At 34.5% G+C, this 15,895-nt stretch overlaps 1 protein-coding gene across 1 annotated transcript; it reads left to right on the top strand.

Moving 5' to 3' along the window:
- Nucleotides 1-4,265: 4,265 nt before the first annotated feature.
- On the top strand, nucleotides 4,266-15,269 carry LOC145668065 (uncharacterized). The gene is made up of 2 exons (XM_081735568.1): nucleotides 4,266-4,803; nucleotides 13,263-15,269. Exons 1-2 carry the CDS (start codon nucleotides 4,347-4,349, stop codon nucleotides 13,565-13,567), a joined length of 762 nt encoding a protein of 253 aa, XP_081591694.1. The 5' UTR covers nucleotides 4,266-4,346; the 3' UTR covers nucleotides 13,568-15,269.
- The last annotated feature ends 626 nt before the right edge of the window (nucleotides 15,270-15,895 follow it).

The raw sequence follows: 15,895 nt of genomic DNA, 5'->3' as shown, positions 1-15,895 counted from the left end.
AAATATGACAACGTCTATAAATGGTGTTAAACTGATTTTATTATTTTGATATAACTTAAATATCCTTTTCTTTAAACGGTTAAATACACAAAGTCACTGACTAGGTAACCATAAAACATGTCCATATCAACAACTATCCCATAATAATCACTTACATATATTAAAAACATTCTTCTTTTGTTAATAGGAAATAACATTCTACTAAGTATAGTGCATATGTATGAGTACTTTCTGCCCAAGGTATAGGTAAATATTACTCAAGCCAAAGTATTTTGTTATAACATACTAGTTCCTAAGTGAAGTCTTGACCCGACTATGGTAGGTCCCATATTTCTGGAGCTATGAACCTTTAAAATTCATTTTCTTTTCATGTGTTCGGAAGCCTATAACTCCGAAAGGAAGCATTTGTGCACCCAAATTGGTGTATACTTTTTCCTTTCTTAGTGTCAGGAATCACATCTCAAACGTTGTCGGTGTTGTTTTGAAACACTCTGTATAAGTTGTATATAAAATTCATTGCCACCCCTGAGCTCCTCCGTGGCTAAGCGGTTAGCGTACGCGCCTTTGGCGCGGGAAACCCGGGTTCGATTCCCGGCGGGAGCTCATGTGGTTCGGATTCCACGTTATTCAGTAGATCCACGTCTCACGTAGCCTCGCTGCTGAAAGGGACGCTAAACTGAAATTCAACTCAACTTCATTGCCACCCATATAATTCCGAAACAGTTCAGATTTGTGAGATACAAGAAACAATTTGTAGTAACACTGTGGTCGCTATGTTACCTGTGTTCGAAATGGTATGGGATCAAACTTTTCTGTTAACGAGGCCTGAAAGCGATGACAAAAAGACGAAAATAGCGATAGAGCAATTTCTTGACAGTAGGCTTAGCTAGCTTCACTCTTACTTCGCCTCAAGAATACAAAAACTTGCTAGGAGACTTTCTGTGTAACAAAACTTTCTGAATAAAGTATTACACAATCTTTATTGCTATTTGCATTTTTGAGTTGGGTCCTCTGTTTCCCATTAAGAAGTCCCCTGGAGTCACATTGGATTTGCTCGAAATGTTCTTTGTCGAAATGTAATGCGGATATTTTCATAATTTTCTCACAGTTTCAACTGTTTCGGAATTATAGCGGTGGTAACAGTCTTTTGTGCACATTAACGTTGATCTACCATTTCCGATTATTTTTTATTGTGTTACCTTGAGACAATGGTGAACAAGTTTGCATCACATGAAGGAAGGCATTTACAATTTATGTTGCAATAGGCGTCTCTTTCAGGTACAGTTTTATTTCGTGCTTTTCAAGGTAATTTGTAATAGCCTATGTGTTTCCATAATCTATATGTATGCATTAAATTGGCCTAATTTTTTGTCCAAGTTGAAAGTTATTTTTAAGAATTTGACTCATAATTAAATGATTACTTTTCATATAAATCATACTATTTTATTATTTAAATTATTCAATGGTTTATGAGTATGTACCGAAGTATCAATGAATATTTCCTACTGTCATTAATCAATCAAATGTGTATATGTATCCATGAGCGAGGGAGCGGACCTACCTAAAATTAAAATCGTAAAGCCGCCCTGACGCACATGCAACTCTATTTGAAACTCGGGGCCACGGTGGTTCAGTGGTAGAGCGTTCACCTCTGGTGCATTTTAAGTTTGTGAGCTGAAAGTTAATGGATTTCTTCTTAACAAGACATTCATTTCATAGACAGGAGATTGTTTAAATTTTTGCTACCAAAGAAGTTTCAATCTACTAAATTATGTTTTAGCATAGACTCAATTTGGTAATTCTACGAAAAGTATGGCACTTTCCGAACCATATTTTCAATTGGAAACTATGTAAACAAATATAAAGTTTCCACACACACGTTGCCTTAGTCATAAACCATAATGGTGTGGCTTATAACATCTTAAAATATAAATTTCTTAAGTCTTTAAATTCACTTATGTATTTCTCAGTTTTTTCTTTAGTCTACAGAAACGAACCGTAGGACATTAAACTCAAGCACACAGACAATATGTCCAAGGTGTATTATTGGGTAATTAGGTGATTCTATGTTCAGGCAACTGTTGGGCAGAAAGTGCTTTAGAAAAGTATACACATACTGTAAAAACAAGATATTGTTTGTTCTTTTCTCTCTATGTTCACCATTCTCTTAGGTATTGATCAACACCAATATGATATCTCTGTGATTTACGATTCCCGAGATACGGCTTCTTAAATCTCTGGAAATCGGCCATTTTTGGCCCATATCTCGGGAACGGTAAGAGTGACGTGAAAAAATCCATCACTTTCTCAGATAGTTTTTGATGTTCTATCGAATGCAGGGTTCAAAATTGAAAAAAAAAATCGTAAATAACAGACAGACGGACAAACACACAGACATAGAGAATTCAGTAAGGAACTTTTAAAGTTCGTTGAAAACAATGCAACAATTTCATTTCAGAACCAGTAAGAGAACGCTAAATGTTTTATGCAAATGGCGGCGGACTTACATATCAAGAAGAGACAATACAGTGATTCACTAGGCAATTGTTGTTTGTGTAAATTTAAGTTTATGGACATTTTACAATCCTTTAATTACTGCCGTCATGGAATTATTATATTCTAGAATTACTGTATCGATCAAAACATCATATACCTAGGAACATAAAATTATTTAACAATTGTAACTACTCAATATTTGTAGCACATACAGGTAGAAACATCATGTCCGGGGCAATTATTAATAGCACCAATAAAGGTGAAGAATGACTGAATGGAGATGTATGAATTCGTTACATTTGACCAAACAAAATACGTAATTTAGCTCTTTGTCCATCTATCTTCACTTTTGGTGTGTCTTCTGTAGTACGATTCATATTTGCAGTGCGATTCGAATATATTATTGCCTTGGGCGTGGAAGATCAGAGTTTGATTCCCAGTTATGACTCAAGTGATTCGCACCCCAGATTAAACTGTAGGTCCAAGTCTCATAAAACCTCCATGTTGAATGGGACTCTGAAATGAACCAATCAAGTAAATATCTTTGCATACCCTTACATTATTTTACAAGTCTCGCTACCACTACTTGCTTTTATCGCTTCTTGGTAAAGGCGTAGCTACAATCTTCGAAGTGGCTATCTACTCCTGTAGCATCAGTTAGATACTCAAGAAATCGATAAATTGAAGAACAGTTAGACAAGGCAAGACAAGATAGAAACAAGAAATGACAACTACACTTTTTGTAAAAGATAATGGAATTAGTAAATTTCATCTTAGGGATTGCCCTGTAAATTTAGTTTTATAGATGTCCAGCACTCTAAGGAATTACTTTCTTCTAACTCTGGATTGTACTTATAATAATGTAAAGAAAGTGAAATTTTTGCAGATCAATTTTAGTATTTAAGATAACGAAGTGAAAAGAAAATGAAACCAAATCGCTTTTGATTTCTCTTCAAGAAAGGTGCACAATTTCACTATTTCCATTGTATAATAATAATTTGTCATTACGATAAACACAAATAATGGCATAGAATTATAAGGGACACCTATAATTAGAAATAAAAGTTGCCCGCCTCCCTCAAGTGACAATTTATTGCACGAAATATCTAATCAGTAAACATATTAATATTTTATTTCTTCTAAAAAAAAGTAAAAGCGATTATATGTTAAACAATGCAGCCACATGTTTAGCAATTCATATTTTCCCTTTTTTGTTTCCACATTAACACACAAAATTAATGCAAATATATCCACTTGTGTATGAAATATACTCACTTGTCTTTAAATTTTCATGGACTGCTATCACAATGTGTTTTAGGCGTTGAATTCGTTCTGCCTCATAAAGCCTGAAAGGAATTTTACACAAGCGTTCATTAAGACTAACATATGTGTTGATTAACCATGCGCGATCTCTTCCCCTCCCACCGTCTCGCCTCTGAAAGTAATCTCCCAATATGCATTTACAAGTATATACACTTACTTACACATACAAATCAAATTGCTTGATTAAAATGCGATTTTTTCCATGATTGATTTTTACGTGCAGCAACTGAACGCCGAGGTTCTTTTCTTTTATGAATCTTAATTGTTCCATATATTATTTCTCTCAAGCTTCTTATGAAGGGATTTACTTTCTCCGATATTACTTTTCAAGAAAAATGTCCCGCAAGAAGATTTTGCTCCCCTTGGTCGCAAACCATAACGGCAATCTCTTATAAAACTGGTCACCAGTTCAATAAGCTCCATCATAATCCAGTGTGGTTTACTACCATTAACATCCATTCATAAATAAAAAGGAATAGTTACTGGTAAAGTTTTCGAAGTTGTTATTAAAAGCAATATACAACAAGATGCCGAGGGTGTCCGGTCTTGTGTTGTTACTTGTTCTCACTGCTGTGTCAGCACAAAATGGAAAACGTCTTACTGATTGTCTCGAAATGTCGGACTTCGCCTGTGTCAAACTGAAAATCTTAGGGAATTTGAATAAAGTTCTGCAGATGAAATCGTTCCGTCTTTTCAACGGTGTAACTGTCGAGAAGGACCTTGATAAACCAGATGAAGATGACGAAGTGATTGCATCTGTGTCTCGTGCTGCTGGAGGAAGCGAAGATCGTGTGGATACAAGTTTGTTCGCTGCCATTTACAAACTCTTCAAGAACCGATCTCTGAAATTGGAGTTGGTTCCAGGACTCAGCGCCAGAGTGTCCAGTGCAAAGAATAAGAATGGAGTAGTTGATATCGCCATTGAAACTTCCCGTAGCAGTGGAGGTGGTAGTGGTGGTGGTGACTTTTTCGGCGGAGATAAAGGTACGTATATAAAAACCATGTTTTGGAAACAATATTGTTTTTAGACATCAAATGTTCGGGGAAATGTGTCTTTCATATGGATTGGTTGATTTGCAATGTACGCCCTCTGTCAGCAGTAACTCTATAAATGACAAGACCTACACTTAAACTGGACTCTGAACACCTGAATCGGTCTTTTTTGAACATGTGGCACTTTGGGCGAAATTCAGTTATTGGCAAATTCGTGATCAATAGGGTAGATCTGTCATTCTGAACAAAAATTCATATACAGCTTTTCCAAAAAGAGAATCGATTACCGGTTGAGAGTTTGAAACGGCGAGATATAAAAACAATCGAAAACGATCGATATTAGGGTACAAGTCATAGCTTTCGAGATCACTTAAGCAAATAGAAACACTCGTGATGCCGTTTAATTCCAAACTCATCCCCAATAGGTATAGGAGATCGGGTAGGGGTGCGAAGGAATTGATATGTAAATTAATCGAAAACGGCCGATATTAGTGTCCGATCCATAGTTTTCAGAATCGCTGAGATGAATGGTGATACTCCTGACGCCGTGTAAGTTCATGTTCAATCCCTTCATTATGAGCTTGTGGAATGTTATAAGTGTGGAAAGGGTGACATGTAAAAATACTGAATAACGACCGATAATATTGTGTAATCAATAACTTCCGGCGTTACTAAGATTAATAGTGACATTTCCGATGTCGTTAAGTCCAAATTCAGCTCTCATAGTTATGAGGGTTGATAATGGAAAGGGCGTGACATTCGGGCTTTTATCACAATACTTTCATTGAAATGGATACTTTAAAAGGGGAAGTTTTTTTTTTTTTTTTTTTTTTTTTTTTTTTTTTTTTTTTTTAAACTTTCTATAAACCTAGTCTCCCAGTGCGTGGAATCAGCATTTCAGGTAGCACTAACTAAGACAAAGTTATAATGTGACGTTCCTTCACCGTCCAATCCAGAAAGGGCATATGTGCAATATTTTAAAATGCAGTATTTCTCGGTGTCTAATTACCTTAATTTTATTTAGTATTCTGGTTTCACTCCTGTGTCATTTGGCACAAATGAATACTTTTGAATCCACTATGACCCTCCCCTAATTCTTTCAACAGGACATTGTTTCAATGTCGTCAAGCAATTATCATATTCTTTCTTTTTGCATCTTTCTTTTCAAAGTTTCTGAAGTATCCTTTAAAGCAACTTTCTAATTCTTTATTCTCTTCTTGTACCCTGCAGTATTGCTTCTCCCTTAACTAGTTGACAACATTTTCCTTTGTCTTCCCTATACTCAGATTTCAAAGGCATCACACTCTTTCTTCCATTCTTCTCTCACAGCTACACTGTTATCCATTAGTCCTAATCTGCAACGAGTCTATTTCGTAATTCTTTGTACACACTTCTGTTATCGCTAAATTTTTATTTTCGCTATTCTGGTCTCCTGCTTATTTTTTTTTTTTTTTTTAGCTTTCTTCAGCATTAACGAAATCAAAATAAACATAAAAACAACAACAATATGCCAACAAACTATGTAGTGTTACAATGTGTGCACATTTGAGACAATATAAGCATGGAGAAGAAGGGATCTATGCGTCCTTCTTGGTGGTGGTCTAGTAGCTGTATACTGATCTTAATTGAATCATAAATGAGCAAAACACACCATCAGAGGAAGAAATTTTAAAAGAATCTAAGCTACACAGAGAGAAAAATCGAGTGAATTTAGAAGGAAAACCTGTAATTCCGACTACAGGTAGCTTTCCTGGTACCGCTCCTGCCATGGCAAGAGAACTGCAACCCTAGAAAATATGTGTTGTGATGTAAATTTTTTGGACTGTGTAGTGTGTCCGTACACAACCCGATAATGTTTATCAAAGTACATAATGAGCTCTCTCACGGCTAAGCGGTTAGTGTACGCGCCTTTAGCGAAGAAATCCGAGTTCGATTCACGGCGGAAGCTCATGTGGTTCGGATTCCACGTTAAGCTGTAGGTCCCCGTGTTATATAACCTCACTGCTGAAAGAGACGCTAAACTAAAAATCAAATCAAAGTAGCTACATAATCGTGATTTTTCTGTATCCTATACGAGTCAACGGAGAACACATGAATTGTGTCTATTTGGCCCTGGCTAAGTAACAGGTTCAGAAAATCTTGCGTGTGATACAGAATCCTGCTAAATTTCTGCACTTCGTATTTTCTCGACTAAAAATCAGCTTTTTTCTCTCTCAATGTAGACGTACACTCCTGTCAAAAATTATTGTCGTATGTCTATAAATATGTTGTTATAGGAATATAATTTGATAACGAATTCGCTCGGTATTTCTTATAATGGTAGTATGTGTATAATCGACAAAGACATGTATGTGGCAAATTTCATGTCAAAAGAGCAGTAAATAAGAACAATAAAGCGAAAATAAAACTTTCTTGTTTATTTAGCGACATTTTGTTTTAGCCATTCTAATTTTCGTATTTATAATTCTTTTCCTATGAAATTTACCACAAATATACATTTCCCAATTATACACATAGTATCAGTATTAAAAGTACCTTGCGAAATTATTATCAAATTATATTCTTACAAGAAGATTGTTATAGATATGCGACAATCATTTTGGACATAAGTGTACATATAGGCCTGGCATTTAAATGACATCAAACGCTGAAAGGTGTTAATCTGTATTTAAGATACAAGTACCATAATACAGTTGAAAAAAAGAAGAAACATTGTTTAGAATTTGTATACATGAAATATGATACTTGTTTTCGATATATAATCATTTTACATATTATATTAAACTTAGAAGGTTTATAATTTATACAGTGTGGGTCATAAGTTACGTACGAGTTTCAAAACAGTATCGAAGTAGTTCTTTAAGTTGTTTGCAATTGTATTGAATTGCTGGTATTAAACACATTACATAAAGGAGATCTGTCATCTATGTGTGGAAAATAATTTCACGTAAATTTCCATCGTTATTCAGTTTGCACGTACGAGCACTTCCCATAACAGTCATTACACATCTCAATGTTGCTAGAATTATCGCTTGGGATTCTACGAGGATGCTCTCTTCGAGGTGTTCTAGTGTTTGAGTTTTATGTGTATACACTCGTTCCTTGTATTGTCCCCCAACAAAATGTCTTGTGGTGTCACAGCTGTCGATCGTGTTGGCCTTTAAATGTAGGCATTTTATGAAATCACTTGATGCCCAAAAGTCGTCCTGAAGGATTGCCATTATGTTCCCTAAATATTTGCGCGGTAGGGCATCATGCTGATAGCAAACTTCTGGTTTCTTCAGAGCTGGGCGCAAGAACTATTAACTCATCATTCAGTATCGAGTATCGGTAACTGTCACTGAATTATCATTACCGTCTTCGAATCCTACACCATATTATACACTTAATAGAGTGTAATATACTTTTGTGGATAGCTTTTGTATTCTCGGTGCCCCAAAATAAAGGTATATTTTCTTTGTCTGTGTATTCATGAAGTGTAAGTGTACTACGTCATTCATCAAATTGTCTGCGCTCTCATGAACCAACTACTGAATGCACGTAGCAAATCTGAGGCGTTTCCGATAATCTATTTGTTGCAGGTTTTGCATCAGTTGCACTTCGCAGGAGCACAAGAGCAAATAATGTTTCAAAATACAACGTATGATCTTTTCATGCAACATCGTATGACCAGCTCGACTTCTTGTCGACACTTCTCAACTAGGTTGTCAAATAAAAATAGTCAAAATAAGAGACGGGTTGACGAGTTTCAATAAGTATTACGGGAAGGATTTCGATAAACATGATCCAGTGGGAAAAAAAGAGAAAAAAATCAAATAAAAAGAGTAATCATTTTAGACTGAAAGAAATACAAAGTATGAACTAATACAAAGACTTATTATAAGAAAAAAATAGGTAAATCTTACTTTTCTAACATTGGATTTAGGTTACTTAAACTTTCTTCAAGAAATCGTACTCCACGCTTGACTTAACTGCACTTATAATCTTTTTCAAGTTTAATTTTTCTTTAGGCTGTCGAAAAACTTATTGCAGCTTAAAGTCGAGGAGTTGATGCTATTATAAGTTCAACTTTCATCAGCTGGGCAGAACACCTATTTCTTGTGTCAGTTCATTTCAAATTCATATGTGAGGCGACTCGGACAGGGCGCCAGGCAGGCAGACAACTCATTAAAAATTGCGGACTTTAAAGTGGTTATGTGAGGTAAATTTGTCATTTGGGCAAAATACGGGACTTGCTGTTCCGTATCAAAGCTCCCCGGGAGTGGGACAGAATTATAAAATAAGGGACTGTCCCTTAAAATCTGGGCCTCTTGTGAACTTTGTCCTCAACACCAGTTAAGTTGCTTCCTATATTCTGTCCAAACATGGTCTCCCCGGTCGTGGCACATCAGTTCCCTCTGCATGTTCTCTGCAACTTTAAATGAAATGACGAATCTTTGATTCAGAAGGTACATTCCTGATACGAAATTGGCAGTGATATGGTCTCTGTGTCAAGACAATTGACCTAAAGTTTTCAAAATGAAGTTCAAGGAGTCTCGTTCATTGCGCAACCGTGAATTTTTCCATACCGTACACCTTGGATGTCTATTTCACGCAGTCTAGAAAATAAGAGCAAAACAGTGGTTAGAAAATATTTTCTCATGCTTCTACTATAAGGCGATCACAATAAATATTCACATTCACCTTATTCCAATGAACAATATTGTGTGTTGGAATATTTTCGCGAGTTATGGCCCATCCTGTACAAATGCTAGTAGATATGGTAGAAATTAAGTGAAGCTGAGAGGAAATCAATTTGGTTTAATTAGGAGAGGTTACAGCCATTTGGGTGGTCTTGAATTCAACTTGGAAATTTTACACGGGAAAAGGATTATACGATATTACATAAAACAGCTAGAATTTTAAGAGAAATATAATAATGAAAGTTTGGTTAACCTAGTAAGTTTAATCTGTGTGAGTGGTCTCGGGATCCATTCCTGGTGGGGACACTCAGTCGAAAATGTGTAACCCCCCTGTTAAGGGCCAGCCATCTTGAGCGAGGTTTTCCTGGGTTTTCCTTATTCACACTAGACAAATGCCGAGATGGTACCTAACATAGGTCTCAGACCGCTTTTTTCCTTTCCCAATATTTTCTTTCTTCCCTTTCCTCTGATAGTATGATCGCCGAGGGACGTCATCCCTCATACATTACGGACTAACATGGCGATAGGTGCCGAAAGTCCACAAATCTAATTCCTCATTCCCCTAAAAAGTATAATTAGTTAATATGACTTCATTACTCAATATCCATTTATGTGTTTCTAATATAAAACACCTTGATATTTTAGAATAGATATGGAGAAGACAGAACTTTGACAGAGGTATTATAACTTTCCCGATCTTTCACTTCTGGTATCCTTAACCTAAAAGGATGTTGATAAAATGTAGTGTAGGATCACAAGAAGTTCCTGAAGGTTTATCTTCTGAAGCCCTGCTAAACAATAAATAAGTTTTAAAGATAGTCAAATGTTAGAACAGTATAATTAAATTAAATTACGTAAAAAATACGTAAATTAAATGTTTCTTAGCAGCAACGTTTTTTGAGATTTGCTTACCTTACTGAACTTTGCTTCCCCGCTATGATTCATTAGAATCACCTGTAAATAGTAATGTTATACCAGATATTTTCAGGATAGCAAAATTGTCAACCAATATAGGAGTTTGACGTTTTTTATTAGTATACAAGTTACTAAAAAAAAAAAAAAAAAGAAAAACCGTGTTTTTCAAACTCAGGGTTGGCAATTGCCTCTTGCCTCCTTCAAATGATGTTCCTGCCTGTAAATACAGTAATATTAGGTAATAAATGTAGAACAAATTTATTTACCATAGGTTTAAATAACTTTCTATTTCCATGCATAAATTTAACGGTGCCTAATCTTTCATGTGGATAAAAGCAAGATTCCATTTATAACAATGATCATTATACCATGACGTTTTACGAGTATAAAAAAGAGAAAATAAAAACGTCTATATCAACGAAAATTTAAATCAATCATAATTATTTTTAGATTAAGTTATTGGCAGTATGGCGTATTTAAGTTATATTTATATACCGGTACGTGAAATTTAATTACTGGCTAAATGTTTGATTTTCTGTGACATTATCTCTCTCTCTCTCACACACACACACATACACACACACAAAAACAATTGACCTACTTAAGACCATTGTACAGATAAATCTTAAGTTTTATGAAGTACAAGGTGTACCAGCGGTTCTTGACATGTCATAGGGCGAACAGTGATCCTGCACTCCGAAAATTTGCCTTGTTAAAATCTGTTACATGTAGTTCGCTATTGTGAACGATTTCTACGTTCCTTTGGGTATAAACATTGATTAAGGAATCTGGGTTATATTTAGTTTGTTTTTTAATTCATACTAATTAACAAATAACCCTATACAGGATTTGAATTTAATATTATTACGTGCATAGCTCTACCAAAACTACTTCCAAAAGTCAAGTACATAAGTTTACAAAACGAGACGAGAATATTTTTGAAGTTAATACTTGAAAAACTTTTCGACAGTTGAGCCTTCTATAAAAATATTCGAGGCCTGACGAGAAGACCTTAATTTTCGTCTCCTCCTCTCGGCTTATGAACAACGCTAGGGTTAAAAGAGAATTACCGTGGTATCGTATTTTCCAATTTTGGGGGGTTTAAAATGTAGATTTCCGTGAGCTGTGTCCAATGACACCACTTTTGATTTCTGGAACCGACAGCTTCAAGGTCAAATTAGGGATCGAAATTTGGGAATCCCTACCAGTGACCGACTGGAACAAAGTGGTGGAGTCGTTCGATTCATATTTACACGTACACGAATAATTGATATGCCATTTTCTCGAAAATTCAACTTTGATCTGGAAAATTGACGAGAATCCAAGATTCAAAATTCCAGATTTTCGTTATTTTTCGGGGTCAAAATAGAATTTTTGGGAAAATGGAATATCAGTTATTCTTGTATGTGTGAACATGAATCGAGTGACACTGATTTCGTTCCAGTTGGTCACAGGTTCCAATTGCCCAAAATCCCGGAATTTTTGTTAATTTTCTGGGTCAATAATAAAATTTTCGGGAAAATGGCTTATCAGTTGCAATGGCAAAGTGGGGCCACGGTAACTACCTTTTAACCCAACACTAGTAATTGCTAATTGGGAACCAGCTCTTGATCCTCAATTTGGAAATTAAGAACAGCAATATTTCAGGAAGAATAAAAAATACAACAAATTTTGGTCAATGTTTAACATGAACAGTATTTTTTATTGATAGCAAGAAAATAATAACAAAAAATTCTACGAAATCTTATAATAAAGACATATGTTGTATTTATCTTCTTTTTAAAAAAGATGATTGTCCCAAATTGGTGTTTTAAAAGATTTGCTATTTATGTTTCAATCGCAAGTTTAAGAATCAATTTGAATTTTGGAAAATTTATATATTTTATCCTTCCGATAAGAGTCTTAACTTACTCAATTTATAGTTTATTATTATTATTATTATTATTATTATTATTATTATTATTATTATTATTATTATTATTATTATTATTATTATTATATTCAATATTAGACTCTTTATTTATTTATTTATTTATTTATTACATTCAAGGAACTTAAAAAGTTCTTTATTGCATTCTCTATATCTGTGTGTGTTTGTCTCTTATTTGCGATTTTTGTTAAAAATTTGAGCCCTCCATTGGATAAAGCATCAAAAACTATCTTAAAGAAGTGATGGAATTTTTCGCGTCACTCTTACCGTTCCCGAGATATTGGCCAAAAATGGCCGATTTCCGGAGATTTAAGAAGCCATGTCTCGGGAAGTCATAGAGAGATGATATTGGTGCTGATCAACACTTAAGAGGATGGTTAACATTTTGGTACCAAATAGTAACCGACGGCCACTGGCCAGTTGGAACCAGCTCCCCAGATATTGGCCAAAAAAAAAACTTCGGATTTCGGGAGATTTGAGAAGCCATATGTCGGGAACTGTTAGTCATGGAGAAATGATATTTTGCGAATTTTTCAATTTTGAGTATGTGTCTTCTTAAAACAACATATCATAAAACGTTTTAACAGAACGTTTGAACCAGACATATGAAAGAAATTAGTTCTCACGGAAATGATAAATTGGATAGATATATATTACAAGAATTGTTTAATGAGTATAATAATAAAGTACATAGAACAATTGGTATAGAGCTTGTAGAAGTTAATAAGGAAAATTAAGTCTTTTCAAATTCGTTCTGCAATGCTCTTTGAGCATTCTCAATTGGTTTATTTTCAATTGTATTGTACTATTTTTATATATTTTTTTGCCAAGAGATGTTCTTAGTTTTCAAAATAAAGCTGTTAGTACTAATATTCGAGTTAAAATCTGAACATTAAGTGGATATTTTTTTTCTTCTGTTGCAGGAATGAAAAAGGGTGGTGGTATCTTCTTGCTCGGAGGAATGTTTGGCGCTACCTTATTAACTGTGGCATTCGCCGTATTGAAAGCTCTGGCCTTCAAAGCCCTTCTCGTCGGCAAAATCTCTCTGCTCCTATCCGTGATCAACGGATTGAAGGATCTCGTTGGAACACCAAAGAAGCACTACGTTTACGAAAATCACGAATATTACGATAAACAGGCCAGCAACACCGATGAACAGTATGCACATTACGCTCATGGTAGGGCGTACTCAGGACAGATCCCAGAGGAACAACAACAAACAGCCTAAATTATTATTTTACAAAGACTTAACCATTTCTTCTCTTCTTCGCGGCTTTTTAATTTATTTTAATTATTTATGAAGCTACATAAATAAATCAATACAGTCTAAAGTATTCGTGAACTGTATGTATGTTATAATGAAGTTTAAGAAAAGTGACCTTGAAGTTGAGAAGCTTATAGCGAACTCAACGGCTTAGCCACAATATCTTCGCTTTATTCATTTTACTAACTCTTCCTTTACTCTTGTTTCTTCATTCTCATCTTTTCTTGTTTCAGTAATTTCTCATTTTCATCTCATTACTTTCCTTTACTTGTAACTCTTTTACTAGACGACTGCTATTTTTTAAAATTGAACTTACAATCAAATGTGCACATCGAAAAATTTTCAGAAAATTAAAATTTACACTTTGTAAATCATGTCTCAGAGTCTGTTTCATCGATAAACCGCCTGGATAGTTGATGGAAAAATGAGATATGTGCCCAGTCCATTCTAGATGAATTCAGCATTGGCTTATTAGTCTTTTTTTTTTTTAAATTGCATCTGTTAAAAAACTGTTCGGTTGCGCTTATGCTGTTGTATGGGTATACGCTCAATTAATTAATAATTATAAAGTGTTGTTTCGATGTTTATAACAGTGTGATGAGCGATTCATCTCTCATTAATTCCTAGATTGTCACTATTTCTTGTAATTATCTTTATCTTTCCGGGAAATAATACCACTTTAACGTCAGTGATGAGTAGAAAAATCGGTGTTTCTTTTTCTTTTTCTTTCTTTTCTTTTCTTTCTTTCTTTTTCTTTTTTTAAATGCTGTTTCGGTTTTCTATTAAACTAGTTTCAGTTTATTATCAAACAGGTTTCAGCTTTAAAACCGGTTCAGTTTTCAATCATAAGCATTTCCCTGTTTCTTTAAATTATTCGGAAATGAGTACTACAAGAACAAGAACAGGTACCAGCTGGTTTCAGTAAAAGCACGAAACTCTTTGTGTAGAAAGCCGAAATCGGTTTCGGTGAAAAACAACCAATTTTGCCGAAATGTCGGTTTATCTAGAAACCAGTTTGCTGCGTTTACAAAAACGCAATTTGGTCGATTTGTGGTTAATGTTTCTTCAAGGAATAATCATTTACTAAACTATTGATAATACTTATTAGAAATTAAAAAAAAAAAATCTATTTGGTTGAAACTGCTCCCGAAACATGAATAAATTTACCAACTTTTTTTCTATTCTTCTACGTAAATACAATCTGTCGTCCAAATTTAAATATTGAATTCCTAAACATGTGCCTAATAACCAATAATGTCAATTCTAATATTAAGTATAATGTAAATTTTATTAAGAGAAGTTAAGGGAAAAATTAATATGCGAATAATTGTGTAACTTAGTATCAAGTCGTCATTTGCAAAGTGTGATAATGTTCATCTTCATATTTCTACGTACACTTTATTCGTCATAATAAGTGAATTCATTTACACTTGTTTCACTTTTCACGTAAATAGTCATTGTATAATAATTCATATTTCTTTTTCTTTTCCATCTATTGAATATTTGCTTAACTTCATACACTTTGCTTATATTGTGGCTAATCTCCGTTAAGTATTTATTTAGTGCCAATAAGAGGTATGCTGGAAAATCGTTTTATAAAACTAAAAAAGACATTTTATTGCCATTCATGTAAAGTAATATTGTTATATTTCATATTCAAGCTTCAAATAAAACATTATTTTTCAATAAAATAAGTAGTTTTATTTTCAGCAAATAGGTAAACCTACCATGAACATAATGGCAACCTATGTAAAGTATAAAAAAGTCTTAAAGTACATAAATGAACTCTACAATATTTGTACAAGTCTACAATATTTTGTAAAATGATTTCCAAAGTTACATGATAGAGATGGTATAGAAATCTGCAAATTGGTCCATGGGCATGTTCTCTACATATATGGTGGCCCATATTAATGTGTATAATGTTTGACTGACTGTAGTATTTGTAATTCTAGACAAAAAGTATCGATATGGCAACACTGTATAGCCTGAGAGTGGGAGTGGCCTTAAAACCGTTAGTGTATGCAGATAGGGTGATGGAACGTTGTTTCTGGAACAGCTTGTACTTTGTACGCGTTTGTATTCTACAACAAACAATTACGGGGACGTAAGACATAGGATGGATTCTCTTTGACACCAACTGACTTTTTCTTATGGGGGTGTTTCAAAGAACAAAATGTATCAACATCACATACGCAATTTGGTCGAACTACGGGAAAATATCACAGAAAATCTCCACAGGATACCAGTACGGATCTATCAAGCTGCTTATGACAATGTTGCGTTGGTGGA

The sequence above is a fragment of the Thermobia domestica genome, chromosome 1, assembly GCF_964235325.1.
Source record: "Thermobia domestica chromosome 1, izTheDome1.hap1.1, whole genome shotgun sequence".
Classification (NCBI taxonomy): domain Eukaryota; kingdom Metazoa; phylum Arthropoda; class Insecta; order Zygentoma; family Lepismatidae; genus Thermobia; species Thermobia domestica.
The sequence above is the reverse complement of the archived record's forward strand: the minus strand, read 5'-3'. Positions and strand labels throughout refer to the sequence as shown.